Raw genomic sequence first — 15,555 nt, 5'->3', positions numbered from 1 at the left:
GAAAACATTAGCGGAGTCGGATAAAGTAGAGGAAATGGAGGAATTTTTTTCATTTTATAAAATAACCCCGATTATATGAAGAAAACATTAGCGGAGTCGGATAAAGTAGAGGAAATGAATGGTTTGATATTTAATCTAAATTCTTAAAACATTAGAGATAAATAGGTATATAAAACTTCAAACATATACTTCTAATTTTCATAATCACTATAAATTCTTACCTTTATCGCATCATTTAAGGCTAATTTCATTTTACATAAAAACTGCTATATTTTAATTAAATTGTTTACAAGATTCATCATTTTTACTAAAATTTTTATTAACATTTTGTAGCTAGTCCAAAGCTAAAAATTTGTTTGGTGTCATATGATTGACGTATTTGTATTATAAGATGGATTTTTAAGAGAACCTAGTATACCAAATCTAAAGATTTTTGCTTAACATTGTATTTAGATTGAGAGAAATAGATAAAAATAAAAGATAATCATTGGAGTGATTATATTTTTTAATTGCTTCATATATTCCTCTTATCATCAATTTTTTTTTTTTTCTTTTTTTTTTTTGTTCTCTAACTAGAATAACCAAATACGCTGTAAATCTTGTCCCTTAATGTGTTCTTTATCAATATTCAAAGTATGGTTTTTTCTTCATAAGCAAACAAAACATATACTTGGAATTAAGCAAATGCCAATTAAAATAGGACAAATTTTTCTTCCACATCGAGTTAGAAGTTTTTATTTTTTAACTTAATTTATTAAATTGATATTTATTTTTAGAGCTTATGAGAGCAATGTTGAGGAAGAACTTTATAATTATAATTTTTTTTTTTTTTTCTAAACAAAAAGGCGGGAATGGGCGATCAGCGTAATTTTTCTGTAATTTCTCCCCTTGGGTGTGACTATCAGGGTTTTCACCCGTTGTGGAATGTTTGGTTTGAGCCATAACTACTGCTTGGGAAAGCGAGTCCATCACCACAATTTTACCAAAGTGCAAGTTGGTAAAACCCCTTCTTAGTAGCATATAGTTCGCGGATTACTACCGCAAGCGGGTTCGAATCCGTGATCACTAGGAAGAAAAGATGGGGAATTGAACCGTATCCCTTGCTGCTTTACCAACTCAATTACCACGTTAGTGGTAATTATAATTGAACACAAAAGTCTGATTTCCTTTGGTCCAATTACATGACGTCCGGATCTACACACAAATTTACGTCCTTCCATGGCACTCATCAGCTCCTTTCACAAAGACATATAACAAAACTAAGCATAGACAAGATATTAAAACAAAAAATCCTTAATTTCCTCATATAATATAGGCACGAGTCTCGTGCATTTATGAAGTTATCAAGTTGACACGATCATATTGAAAACTTCACTCGAGAGTTAGCTTCGTGTGAAAGTAAAATTAGTCAAGTGTGAGTAAAATACAAACCAACTTATACGTGTAGGCAATTCGATAGGACATAATTGGAACAAAGTATGGCAACGATTTGGCCACACCTTTTGAAGGACCTCTTTTGTCCTCCATTATTTTTTTGTCAATAAACTCTTAGTGATTTGTTGGTGAATAGACCATAGACCAATTTTTTTTTAAAAAAAAAAATTGTTTATTTGGAAGTATTAAATGCATCTATAATTCTGAGCTTATTTGTTCTTTCTACCAAGAGACAGGGACATAGAATTATTGAATGGGATGAGTTTGAGAACTCCTAAAAGATAAAATATGTTTTGACTTTACATCCTTATTAGTTGGGACACATAATAACATGACTTAGTAAAAGTAGAAAAGGCAAATGAAATTTGAGTCAAATGATCTTTCTACCTTTAAAATCATAGGTAGGTGGAGATGGAGTCATAAATTCAAAACCAATTAAGTGTTGAGGAATAATCACACACCGCCCGTGAACAAGAAATTGAGCATGTTTATAAGATGTGTACAACTCTCTCCTATAAAATTAGTTTTATGAGATGAGTTAGACTAACAAATTTCTTCATGGTATCATAACTTATTACAGGACGAATGGGTCAACATTACTTACCTTGCGACAAGGACCAAGAAAAATAATTGCCTGCACAAACAATTTTATGAGATGAGTTAGGTTTATGAATTTATTCACCACTAAGTACATGTGTAACCTACCAATAAACAAAAAAAAAGGACTATTATACTACTATTGGAAAACACCCCATAAGTCATAACATATTTATTTCAAATAACTTTGAGAGAATATAGTAGATAACAATTAGGAGAAATAACACTTAACTCTCTTGAAATATTATTAAATAAAAAATAAAAAAGGTTTCAATTGACCATCCAAGCTACTAGCCTATTTCACTTAGCCCACTAAATGATATAGAAGCTGATTCCCTAGTTTGAATGTAGAATGGAACCAGATTAATGAGTTACTCTTAGGCCTTAATGTACATGTCAGCCCACTTCCTAATAATAGTTAGCAAGAAACTTACCACAATTTATTTTATTTTTTAAGCAATAAGACAAGGAGGGGGAGAAACTTACTACCATTACATATATTTAATTACTTTATGTCTAAAGGGAAAAAATAAAAAATAAAAGAAAAAGATTACATAATTTATAATTATTGAAGTGGTTAATCATATAAATTTACATCCTTATTTACTTGAGCAGTGAATATAAAAGCACGCATGAAACAAAAAATATATATTTCTATTGAAAATATCATAATATTCATAATATTATATTATGTAAGAGGTTTTAGCCTACTCAACAACTTAAAACATGACAAAGAAGGCATACCTTATTATATCAGAAATACATATAAGCTAACGAGGTGGTATCTAGAAGACTAATCTAATCACACATATATATATATATATATATATATATATATATAAGATTTTATCAGATTAAATTATCTTTGAGTTATTAACCAGTCTTTTTGCTAAGTTAATTACTTTGTTCCATTCCTTGCACTTGGTCACATCATAGCATAACATTTCCATCTTTTAAATATGAGCAGCTTGGCTTCACTGAACGGCTTTCTCTACTATTATTTATTTATTATTTTTAGTATGGATAAAATATATTAAAAAAAAAAAAAAAAAGGAAAAGAAAGGAGGCAGTGACTGTTTGCCATCCGAGAAAGAAAGAGAAAGAGTCAAGAGGGGAAGGGCCCCACTTTTTTTTTTTTTTTTTTTTTTTTTCTCCAAGGCCCTTTTTATTCATTCACCAAAGGTGATATATGACACGAACCATGATATATCACCACCCTGCACTTTCTCAAATCGTCGCACGTGGGGTCTTGTCCACGTGGCATATAACACGCGTGCCCTCTTTACAATTTCCTCAAAAGAAAAATTTTATTTTATTCTTTCTGTCCACACGGGATTGGATCTTGTGAAATTTTAATACAAGATAATTGTTGTTTTTTCTCTTCCTTTTTTTAGTGAGCATGAGAGAACTTGTCGTGTGCCACTAACCCCAGAAAAAGAGTTTTTTTTTTTTTTTTTTTTTTTAAATAATAAAAAATTATACTATATAAAAATGAATTAAAAAAAAAAAAAACTATTAATATGGCATGTTAGGTCAAAACAATCCAATTTCCAATAGAATAAATAAAAACACTTACGATAGTGACTATTTTATAAAATTAAAATAATAATAATAATAAAATAAAAAAAGTAGTTGCTTTTTGTAAAGAATTGTTTCCTATATTTTAGCAAAGGAAAGCAAGGAGATAGGCCCCTTTCTAGGGCCCAAGGAAATTAAGTTTGATTATTAAAAAAAGAGGGGGAATTTAACAAGGCTCGGGTAAAAGCCACTGCATGACACTACACGCTTTGTCCCACCCAGAAGACCTTTCTGATACGTGTCTCTCTAAAGATTGCACCCTTCAAAAATATAAATATATATATATAAATCGGAAAATATTATGTGTTTTTTTAATTTTTTTTTTGATGTCTTTTTTAATAGTAATATACCTTTTAAAATTATTAATAGATTAAAAGTCAATAATAATAATCTCAAATTTAACAATAATTTTAAAAATCACATCACATTTGAAAGAATACCAGAAAAACACTAAAAAAAACACACAATATTTTTCATGCAAATTATATATATTCCCACAAAATTTAATTTATTCTCATCGATTGGACTCTCAATAATATGTTTTTAGGGTTTGGGTCCCACCTGAATTGCTTCACAGCTTCGCAATACTGGATCATTCTTTATCTTTCTCTTACTTTTCTAAAATATTATTTAAACAAAAAAATACTTTCTTATTAGCTGTTTAGCAACTGCTTGTATGTTTTTTTTAAGAATATCCTATTTCCAACTAACCAACGAGCCCGATTTTTTTAATATTTGAAATAAATAAATGTCCCTACAAATATTTTTTCTTTATTATTTTATTGGGTATTCTCAACATTTTCATACCACTAAAGTGAGTAAGGGCAGGCACCACATTGACATTTGAGGTCTTCCCTGTATGAGACTTGAGCTACTGCTGTATTGGTTTTTATTTTCATGATTACTAAGATGTTCCATTTAGATTACATTATTGACCAAATTATAGTTTGTTTTTCTTGGGATGAAATAAAATTATTATTGAATAATGGTTATAAATATTAAATCTTGTTAATTATACAGCACATTTGGAGCTCAAATGGTAAATGATTCCTCTCGAATATTTATTATATTATCATGCCAGAAAAAACGAAGAAAAAAGAGAGGTTATGGTAATGGTGTCGTTATAATAGTGATAAAAAGATTTAATAAATCAATTATCGTACTTCTGTATCTTTTGTGTCCCAGAGCTATTTCAATTAAGTAATAGGTGTTGGGCTCTGGTCTAAAGGCGAGAAGGGTGGGTGGTGCTGTTGTTGACGGCTAGGGTTATGTCTACGGTGATATTAAAAGCCACGGAGGCAAGCGATGACGTATCATACAGCCGCACACGTGGCAGTTCTTCTGGATTTCATGATAGCGTTACTTCTTTATTTTATTTATTTATATTTTTGTCTCTTCCCCTGAATTGCGAGGGAATGCCAACCCCCTTGCAAGCGACAAAAGGAGGAGGAAGGGATCCATTATGGTGGGTCAACCATTCCCGGTGGGCCTACTCTGACGTGGACACGCTAGTCTCTCGAATCTAATAGTTTTATCGATAAATGATAAAACGACTCGACCGTCTTAAAGATGATTTATTCACCACGCAACTTCTCTTTTTCTGGTTGCTAATTTTTCAATACGTTCAATCTCCTGTCCCATATGAATAACCATAATTTCTGGGTTATATCGAATCTTAAAATGACGATTTTTTTTTTTTTTTTTTAAAAGGTTGTTATTACATTTTTTATTTTTTTTATTTTTTATAGTTGACACGTGAAGCAATAGTATGCCTGTCTGGTTCAACCTTTTGAACTGCGTTATAAGATTAACCTTCCCTTTCTAAAAAAAGATATTTGCTGGTTTTGTGAGGAAAGTGGAAGGGTAGCCAATAACAAGATCCAAGGCCAGGAATAAGGCGAGGAAATAATTAGCACGTGTCTGTATATGGCGCTGACACGTAAAGAAAATGACCTTGCCACGCTGTACAAACTTTATGAAACCAGTACAAGAATACAAATGTAAACTCCGACGTAAGCGCGCGTGGAGAAAAATCCGGAAAACAGACCGAAGCTGTTTGCACTTTTTTTAATTAATTGATTTTCGCTTAGTTTAACTGCGCTGTAAAATTTGACCGCGCGAGTAGGTTCCCTTTTTTAAACAGCGGGACCCAGTACACGTCACCCTCCGCTGCCACATCCCACGAACGTGACAATAGGCCAACGCGAGGAAATAATTTCTAGATCGGCAGCTAACGCGGGACCCACATTTCTCGGAAGTTCCGTGACCGTGACCTGAGTTCCCTACCAGTTTCAGCCGTCGGATAAAACAAAATAGACGGTTGAGATCCGGCGCGCTGATCGACATGGACGAGCCTCCTGGTTCGGTGCCAGCTCGGACTTGGTTGTTCCTTCCAATCTCGTATTGGGTATTGTTTAATTCCACTCTATCGCCACGTCAGATCGATCAACGGTGAAGAAAGTTCCTCTTACTGGTAATGAGGAGATCTCGTGCATTGGAGAGCAATTCGGTCCTTTCCAGGTGGTCCCACGGGTCAATTTCTTGAAATATTTGCGATTGAATATCATCCGTAATAATTAAACGTGGAACCGAATAATGGATTTGACCGGTTGGAACGATATTTTCTGCGGTCACCTAGATTCCTTGTGATCGTCATGTTGCTTTTACCAAGGTCTTCGTAACCGGTAATAGCCGGTCACAACATCTCTTGGGAGGAAATTCAAGGGGCTTTCCCCAACAGCGCTCTCGCTCCTCAGAGGCATATTCAATATTTTATAATTTGCATCATTTAAATTATTATATTATTCTCAATTATTATATTGTTAGGAGTAATACCAAATCGGTAGTGAAGTAAACATGGAAGCTTACGGTGCAAGAAAAGATTCTGACACGTGGCGATAATGCGTTGAAAAGATTAAGAGTCTAGCGGGGCAATGGATTGGACGGTCAAGATTTTGCCATGTTGGTTTTAGCCACTTAGAACCGCTGGATATGTTGCGGAGGGAACGGTCCCGATGGGAGCAAGTGGTGTAAGCTCAAAAATCGTGGCCGTCCACGAGGCGTTGGAGTGGGTATCGTTGAGAGTGAAATAGCGAAAAGATGATGAGGTGAGAGCACAAAGTGAGGACAGAGAGAGAGAGAGAGAGTTGGAAAGAGAAGGAGAAGCGCAACGCAGACTGAGGAAGAGAGTGAGAGAGAGAGAGAGAGAGAGGAGAAGATAAACGAAAGTAGGATCTTTTTCTCTTTCTGATAATCCAGCTTTGTGGAAGATCTTTGATCTGCTGTATCGGTTAGCTAAAGACGTTCAATTTCCGGTGGCCGTGATACCATCTTCGGGGAATTATGGTGGGTTTCCGGTGATGAGCGACGAGATTAATCTCCTGGGTGTGGCTAATTTGGTGAAAGCTCGTGGCAGCGGAGATGGATAGGAGCAGAGAAGCGAGAAGAGCAACCATGGCGGCTGCGAACGGTTTATCCAGACGTAGACACAGAAGTAGCAGTCTCAGAGACTCCCCAGGTGTGTAAATCTCCATCAGATCTGAGGGTTCTCAGCAATACCCAGTTCTTCGGTTTCAAGAAAACGACTTCGTTTTCGCTGATTTTGATGGCTCTCTTAATTTTGTGGTGCAGAGGAGGATGGGCCAGAGTTACAAGAGACGGCGAGGCTGAGAGATCGAGGAGGGAGCGGAAAGAAGGATCGAGATCGCGATCGGGACCGCGAGCGCGACAGGGATCGGCTGAGCCGGAGCAAGAGGAGAAGAGCCGATAGATTGCTCCACAGCAGAGAGGATGGCGGCGAGGAGAGTTCGGAGGAGAGCGTGAACGACGAAGAGGATGATGAGGATGACGACGGAGCCGCCTCCGTGAGGATGCTACCTCCGAACCCGCCACCGCTATTGTCCTCGGCTGTGGCCATGTCCAATCATCGAAAGAGCTTTCCTCCTCCGGCCAAAGTTTTTAGAGCAGCGCCGACGTGGAAGGCAGCCGACGAGATGATTGGTGTGTCGGTGCCCAGAAAAGCCCGGTCAGGTAGAACCGTAGAACGGTGGAAGTCCTGTCAGCGTTCTGAAATTTCTTAGATTTGGTGGATTTCGGGTTTTGATATCTTTGCTCTTTTTTGTTGTTTTTCGCTTCAGCGTCGACAAAGAGGTCGCACGAATGTTGGGCTTCAAGTGCTACCGGAGTTGGTGCGGAGCAAATTCACCGCCAGACCTCGACATCGCCGGTGAGACCGAGCCTCGTGTCGATTTCGGTGGCAGCGGCGCCGCCGGCTCCAGCCTCGCCGTCTTCTTCCAATGCTTCGTTGCGTAAGAAGATGGTGAGCCTCAAGTCTTTCATTTCCATGTTTGCTTCTCTTTTTTATTGTTTTTTCTCTTTTGTTTTGTGAAGTTGTTTGGTCGATTAACGAGGTTCATTATGCCGATGTAGAAGCCCAATGGACCCAAACTGCGGCCTCCCAAATCGTCGTCCAAGTCATCGTCCTCAGCTCAGGACGAGATCGAGATAGAGATAGCGGAGGTGCTGTACGGGATGCTGAGGCAGCCTCAGGGCCCTTCCAAGCAAGAAATCCTGGCCACCGATTCCGTCAAGTTCGATCCAAGAGAACCCAATAAGTCCGGCGATGCTAAATCCAGAGTCTCGTCGCCGATCTCAAACTCTACGTCCGCTGCACCTCAGTCATCGTCGATTCCACCTCAGAATTCCAGTTCCTTGGTCACTCCTATGTCCGCTGTTGGTGGGTACTCTCGGCCTTCAGAGCAGCTAATTACATTTCTTATTGTTCTGCAAGTGACTCATAAAATTTTTGGTTTTTTTATTCGAACCAGTGGCACCAAAGAGGAAAAAACCGCGAGCGGTGAAGTACGACGATGAGAATCCGTCGATTTTCACAGTCAGGAACAGTCCCATTTCGACCACGACGAAGGCCGAGATCGATCAGCCGGCGAAAATCGAAGCTTCGTCCTCGCCTAACGTGGAGAAGAAGCCAGGATCCGTAGCTGAAAATGGCGGAGTTCCGAACGATTTGGCCAATCCTCAAGTGGTACTGGTCTCGTCGGAGGCGCCACCGGAGTCAACAGCCAAGCCGGAAAGCCATCCCCTATCGGATTCAAAGCCTTTGACGGGAGAATCGGAGGGTAAAGACGTCGGCTCCAGTAAGGAGGAGCCTCAGTCGCCCAAGAAGGAATCTCCGGTGGTCAGAGTGGATGATAATCGCGAGGACGGGAAAGCGAATAAAGCGTGAGAGCTTCACAGATTTTTCTTTTTTTAACATTTCTTCTCACTTATTATTTTTTGCTCAGAGGTTAATCTCTGAAATTCAGGTTCTGATTTTATTTGCGGGGTTTTATGCAGGAATTCAACGGTGTCTGAGGTGGAGAACCACAAAGAAGAGAAGTTCCAGATAGATCTGATGGTGAGGATCTTGGTCTTGCAACGAGCTCCTCATTGTTTCTTCACGAATTTCTTTTTCTGAAATTGGACTCTTTTTTTTTTTTTTTTGGTGATATTGGTTGTGCAGGCTCCGCCTCCTCCTCCGTTGAGATCATCCCCAGAAAGGGACGGTGTGATTGATTTTGTGGCCGTAGATCCTAAATCTATGGTCACAGATGCTGAAACGGTGGGTGGGCCAGCCTTGTCTCTTTTTATTATTTCCGTCTCTCTCTCTCTCTCTAGTCTATCCCTATGTTTGGTATGGAGTGTGATGGTTCTGAGCTAGAATCTGATATATGGTGTTGTACTTTACTCAAATGTGCAGGAAATTAAGCCTGTGGTGAAGGAAGATGATAAAGCAGTGAAAATATGCAAGGAAGAGGCGGTGAATCTTGAGAACGAGAAGGCGAAATCGTTGGCCGCAGAAGAAGCCCAATCACAGACGCCGGTCGTTGCTCGTAAGGAGAGGAATATCGACCTCCAGGTTGACTTGGAGAAAACCGATAGAGATAGCGGCACTGTTAGCGTAAGCGGCAACAACAAGTTCCACCACCATGTTCAGAAGCAGCAGCCACAGCACGGTAGCACTGAAAGAACTGGTATTTCAACTCGATCTTTCTTTTTCTTTTTTCTCTCTTTTGGAAGATCCTTTTGGCCCAATTGGGTTTCTTATTTTAAGTGGTTTTTGGTTTTGTTTCAGCCCAAACGAGCCCTCTACCTTTGCCAATATCTGTCCCTGGCTGGCCGGGCGGTCTTCCTCCAATGGGGTACGGTCGGGTTAATTTGTTATGTATTCCTTGCTCTTTCGATCATTAGCCGTACATCAGTGCTTTTGATAATCTTCTCTGGGGAAATGACACTCTTTTCATCAGCAGATATATGGCACCTCTCCAAGGAGTTGTATCCATGGATGGCAGCACCGTAACTCCTGCAGCTATACAAGTATGTCAAAATTGGGTATATTTTTTGGTTATGTTTAGGCTCTTCAAGTTCGCCTCTGTGCTGACGAAGTTACCAACTTGTGCAGCCACCACAGTTGCTTTTCACTCAACCTAGGCCAAAGAGGTGTGCAACGCATTGCTACATTGCACGGAATATACTGTACCACCAACAACTCGCTAGGATGAATCCCTTCTGGCCTGCGGCGGCTGGGTCTGCATCACTGTACGGGGCTAAGCCATGCAATCTCAATGTGGTGCCTCCGGCAGAATTGCATGGAAACATTCCAGGGAGGGGGGTGAACTCCGCCCAGGACAAGGGGCAGGGTCTTGCTATGTTTACTGGTCATACTGGGAAGGATAAAGGTTCTCAAGCAGCAGCCAACGTTGTGGATACTTCCCAAAGAAAGCAAATTTTACTTCAGCCAGCTCTGCCCCCAGGAGCGCCTAGTAATATCTTGGTACGATTCTCTTGTCCGAGTTTGTATTTTTTATGATTGTGTTGTTTTTGTGAATGGTTTCTAAATTTTTGTGCTCTTTGTATTGAATTCCAGCATGGCCCTGCTTTCATCTTTCCTCTGAACCAGCAACAACCAGCAGGAGCTCCTTCTGCTCGATCTGGTTCTGGAAAGTCTCCTCCTGCTGCTGGTAGTGCTGCTACATCAAGTGCTTCTAATTCTGCTGCAGTAAGTGCCTCAGCGACAGCAGCAGCAGCTACAGCTGCACCAATGAGCTTCAACTACCCAAACATGCCTGGGAACGAAACTCAGTATTTGGCAATTTTACAGAACAACGGATATACGTTCCCAATTCCTGCTCATGTTGGGGCACCGCCAGCTTATAGAGGAACCCATGCTCAGGCAATGCCATTCTTCAATGGGTCTTTCTATTCTTCTCCAATGCTCCATCCTTCGCATATTCATCATCAGCAGCAGCAGCAGCAACAACCACCTCCTCAGTCACAGCAGAGCCTTCAGGCTCATCAGAATAATGCAAGCGTTTCTAGTGGTTCATCGTCATCTCAGAAGCACTTGCAGAATCAGCAGCAGAGGCCACATGGCAACGGTGGCGCTGGAAACGTTCAAGGCTTTCCTGCCCCCAAAAACCAATCTTCACAGCCACTACAGCAGCAGCAGCGGCAGCAACAGCAGAACCAGCATGTCCCTCATCAGGCTCGCCAACTTGAGTCTGAGATGGGTGCAGAAGATAGCCCTTTGAGTGCTGATAGCCGTGTTTCTCGTGCCAACATGAGTATTTATGGTCAGAATTTTGCAATGCCGATACACCCTCCCAACTTCGGCTTTATGAATCCTGCAATGATGGGCGGTGCCAGTGGGGCTGGCAGTGCAAGTGGTAATCATACCGAAAGGAAACAACAGCATGGATCGAAGGCTGGAGTGGAACCCCCATCATCTCAAGCTTTTCCTGTGTCTTTTGCTTCCATGAATGGCGCTACCACCACTCCTGGCCTTGACATTTCATCCATTGCACAGAATCATGCTATGTTCCAGAATAATTATCATATCATGGCTGCCGCTGCTGCCCAAGTGGCACAGCAGAAGAAAAATTACCGTATTTCTGAAGATGGGAAAACTGGAGGAGGTGATTCTTCCAATTTGGAAGAAGAAAGGAAGGCCATGCCAGGGAAGGCTTCAGCGACGGTTGGACAGTCCATTGCCTTCTCTAGGCCAGAGTTGGCTGATGCCTCGGTTACCACAGTGAAGGGCAACACTGTCATTGACAGCTCCACCCGAAGTCTTAACCTTGGGTCTGCTCCTGGCCGTGCTTCTGGTTCTGTTATGCCTGCTGCTATAAACACAGTGAATGCTCCTGGTTCTCAGCAGCAACTGCAGCGCAATCAACAACAGCAGATGATTCAACTTAAGCAGCATCAATTTGCTGTAGCAGCTGCAACTCGAAGCAAAACTCCGGTGACGAGTAATGGGAGTGTTTACTCGGATCATCACTTACCTTCGTCGTCTTCTATGGCCACAAAGTTTAGCAATCTGTCTTCTTTTCCCCAAAACCTAGTCCAGACCAGCAGCGGCAGCCCAGCTCAGTCTCCTCAGTGGAAGAATTCTGTACGGACAGCCACTTCGCAAGTTCCTTCTCCACCCCTTTCCTCTTCAAACTCCTCAACCCTTAAAAATCCCCTTCAACAGCAAGGAAGGACCCAGCAAAGTCACACACAAATATCTTTTGGGGGTAATGCAAAATCTTCGACATCACAAGGGCAACCACCCTCAAGCAGCAACCAGTCCCCATCTCCTCCAGTGATGGTTGGCTCACCCACAACTTCCTCCATGTCAAAGAGCGCTGGTGGAAGCCCCAGGACTACTGCTTCCACTTCCACAGCCAACAAAGCTGGCCAAGCTTCTACATTGTCATCTCAGCAGGCGAAGAACGCCCCTTCAGTGCCTAGCAGGAAGTCATCTCCAGTTGGGGGGAGGAATGTTCCATCGATTCTTGGAAACCACCACATCACCTCTACTTCGGACAGTGCAACCAAGCCTCAATTGTCACAACAGCAGCAGCAGCAGCAGCAGCCGCCACAGCAGTTACCAAAGCATATTCAGCAAGCCCAGCTCTTCTTCTCTAACGGCTATATACATGCACAAGCTCCACATTCGACTGGTACTACCCCTGGATCACCTGCAAATGCGTATTATCTTCAACAAAGAAACCGCCGTGAGCAGCAGCAGCAGCCACAGGGGTCATCGGGTGCATCCTCAACTGGGATGTTGTCATTGTGCCCTCCACTTGTTAACACCAGCACTTCTGATCCTACGAAGGTAGCTGCTACAGCTGGTAGCAACATGAAAGGTGGTGGCTTACCCTCGCAGGGCATTCTCCATGTTACCCAGTTTGGTGCTGCACAGTCCCCTGGGAACCCACATCAGCTTTTGCCTGCTGGCTTCTCCTACGTGCGTGCAGTTCCCACCCCGGTTCCGGTGAAGCCTGCAGAGCAGAAACAACCAGCTGGTGAGTGAAAACCATGTCCCTCGGTGGTTTAAATTGTAACCCCCCAGGGAAAAATGTGAAATGGTTGAATGAGCTAGTTTGTGTCAGGAGCGGTTTCTTGCCTAGAAAATGACTATTTGCATACCTTCTGGCAGCCTGAAGAAATGGAGCATGCTGCTAACATTCAAAAAATCATGGCTTTGGGAAAGGCATTTCTGAATGGAATCCACAATTTTGGAAGTTAGTTGAGCCGAGTGGGAAAGATAGTCCTTGTTGAATGTGGTTGAGATGTAATCATCTGACTCTGTACACTTGTGTTCATAATCTGACAGGGTTGATCGTGGAAGTCTAATTGAAAATTCGATTAATTTTGATGGAGCGGGGGTTAAGACGGGGGTTGGCAATGGCACGGGAGAAGAAAGTGTTGTATCGATCTTTTGTAGGGCAAGAGAGGAAAGAAGGGTGTCAAAGAGCCAAGGCAAGGAAGAGCAAGACCAAACCTTCTCTTCTTTTGGGAGGTTCCTCTTTGCTTTTAGTTATTTGTTTTGGGTTTTTTAGTTTTTAAGGGAAGAGCAGTAAAAACATCAATCTTTTGACATATATATGCAGTGGAGGGTGTATATGTATGCATATGTCTGGCACATACAAGAGTGTAGCCCTCTCAATTTTTTTATTTAAATTTGCGAGCCAATCTTTCTTGCCTTGCGTGTGTTGATGGTGGTGCTGCTGCTGCTATTGCTTAATTATTATTTATATATATTGGCTTCGCCTTGTTTCCTGATAATGATGCGCCATTTTCTTAGAGAAGAGAGAGAGAGAGAGAGAGAGAGAGAGAGTGACGAGAGCACACACACACATATTTGTATATATATAGGGGTGGCCCACTTTTGAATATTTTGGCATCGTTGTCTATTCGTGGAACTGTCAAGTATAATAGAAAGGAGATGCCAAGCGACCTTTGTGCTGTGGCTTTGTTATGTTTGGTGATGTGAAGAGATGGATATATGTGTACAGTGGAAGTTGAGGTGAGGTGGATGCCTTGAAGAACTTCTCCTATTCAATTCAAAAAAAAAAGGAAAAAAAGAAAAGAAGACTAATTTCTTTGTTTGTTTTTATATGGGGTGTGGGGCCCGGTGGGGGGTGGGGGGGTGTATTTGGATATTACGTAGATACTTGATATTCCAAAATTTTATTACCGCAAATGCTCTTTGACAAATGTAGTAGGTTGTTGTTGGAAAGGTAAGTATCTTCCACGTGGCTCATGCCCACTTTGCCCCTATCTATTCTATGATGATTACTGTGTTAGTATATTGTATCATAATCATGATCGACATTATTGAATAGACCTCTTTGCCCTTCCCCGTGGTCCTACTCAGAGACCACTTAAACTCAACTCAGAGCGGTTGGATCTTCCAGAGTAGGACATGTTGTTGTTCGTTCTGAGACTTCTGACATATCCTGTTTTTGTAAAATAAATTACTTTTCTAATATTCACCCTCAGCTTCACACGTGTCTTCAACTCTTTCTATTTTCTGTCCAATGTTTGAATTGAAGAAAAGGGCAGCCCCCCTCCCTCCTCATATCTTATCTTTGAGTCGTGATTACCCCACCCACAGGACCCACCACACTTTGAAAAATATTAAAAAAATAATAAAAAAAAGTTTACATAGATGGTGAGGAAAATAGGATGTACATCCTGAACTTGCTAGAATAAGCAGGTGACAAATCTTTCACTCCATTTCTTTTCTATTTTCTCTTTTGATGATCGGAAAGACAAAAAGTATTTTTCTTTTGCTTTTCCTTTTTACCCTATCTCTTTGGTTGAGAGGGACCCCATGAGGGAATCCATGAAACCCCACAACCGATACCATTGCCTTGAGATACTAACAAAATGCAACATGCCACTCAAATAAAATTGGTCCATATAAGAATGTTGAGATAAAAAGGATGTGAAGGTGGAACAAGGGCACATGTGCCTTCCTTTTAACACGAAATAAATTATGAAAATTCCGACTGGCCACTAACTTGAAGATGAATGGGAAACAAAGTTGTTTTGGATTGATCTATTCACGTCGAATATTGGAAAAATTTAACAAAATTCTTCTGAAGTTACTCCCTGAAGTTTAAAAACTTTTAACCTAAATTGAGATAAGATATTTTTTTATTAAAAAAAAAAAATGGTATTTTGAAAATATTTAACAAAAAATCATAACGGAAGAAGGGCATTGCAAAAAATTATAAATTCAATACCGTAAATTGAAAGTTTTTGATATTCGAAGGATAATTTCAAAACAAGTGAGTTGAAATTTTCTGAAATTTCTCCTTGAATATATAACGTTGAGAAATGGAGGTTAAAACTTATGAGTTATGGTAATAAAAAAGAAAACGATGACGTGTTAGGCTGTTAGCAAAAAGAATAATAGAAAGGATTTTATGGAAAGTTGGAGCTGTCATCACCTAAGTATAAAATGGATTTGACTGGGTCCTCACTACTTTGCTCATCTATAAAGAAATCAACAACAAAAAATAATACTTAAATTCTTACCTTGTCGAATCTCTAGAGCTAAAAATGGAAGGGCAAAAAAGAGTTCATTATAAGTTGTGGCACTAAAAAGGT

General features: G+C 40.5%; 1 protein-coding gene across 3 annotated transcripts; it reads left to right on the top strand.

The window, feature by feature from the left end:
* Positions 1–6,723: 6,723 nt before the first annotated feature.
* LOC132167952 (protein TIME FOR COFFEE) lies at positions 6,724–13,639 on the top strand. Of its 3 annotated transcripts, XM_059579005.1 has the most exons (13): positions 6,724–7,126; positions 7,240–7,638; positions 7,746–7,927; positions 8,038–8,344; positions 8,436–8,847; positions 8,962–9,022; positions 9,128–9,226; positions 9,365–9,638; positions 9,740–9,806; positions 9,915–9,981; positions 10,067–10,438; positions 10,532–12,959; positions 13,094–13,639. In XM_059579005.1, the coding sequence occupies exons 1-13, from the start codon at positions 7,030–7,032 to the stop codon at positions 13,096–13,098; spliced, it is 4,770 nt and encodes a 1,589-aa protein (XP_059434988.1). In that variant the 5' UTR covers positions 6,724–7,029; the 3' UTR covers positions 13,099–13,639. The 3 variants fall into 3 exon arrangements, with proteins under 3 accessions (XP_059434988.1, XP_059434987.1, XP_059434986.1); XM_059579004.1 differs by having other exon boundaries at positions 8,041–8,344; positions 10,532–13,639; XM_059579003.1 differs by having other exon boundaries at positions 10,532–13,639.
* The last annotated feature ends 1,916 nt before the right edge of the window (positions 13,640–15,555 follow it).

Source organism: Corylus avellana, chromosome ca1 (assembly GCF_901000735.1).
Source record: "Corylus avellana chromosome ca1, CavTom2PMs-1.0".
Classification (NCBI taxonomy): Eukaryota; Viridiplantae; Streptophyta; class Magnoliopsida; order Fagales; family Betulaceae; genus Corylus; species Corylus avellana.
Note: the sequence above shows the minus strand (reverse complement) of the source record. Positions and strands in the feature narration are given on the sequence as shown.

Excerpts from the sequence above, each read along its gene's own strand:
- LOC132167952 (XM_059579003.1), top strand. The coding sequence starts at position 7,030 with ATGGATAGGAGCAGAGAAGCGAGAAGAGCAACCATGGCGGCTGCGAAC. Across the intron at positions 8,345-8,435 it reads CACTCCTATGTCCGCTGTTG|TGGCACCAAAGAGGAAAAAA; the intron begins GTGGGTACTCTC and ends TATTCGAACCAG. Across the intron at positions 10,439-10,531 it reads GAGCGCCTAGTAATATCTTG|CATGGCCCTGCTTTCATCTT; the intron begins GTACGATTCTCT and ends ATTGAATTCCAG.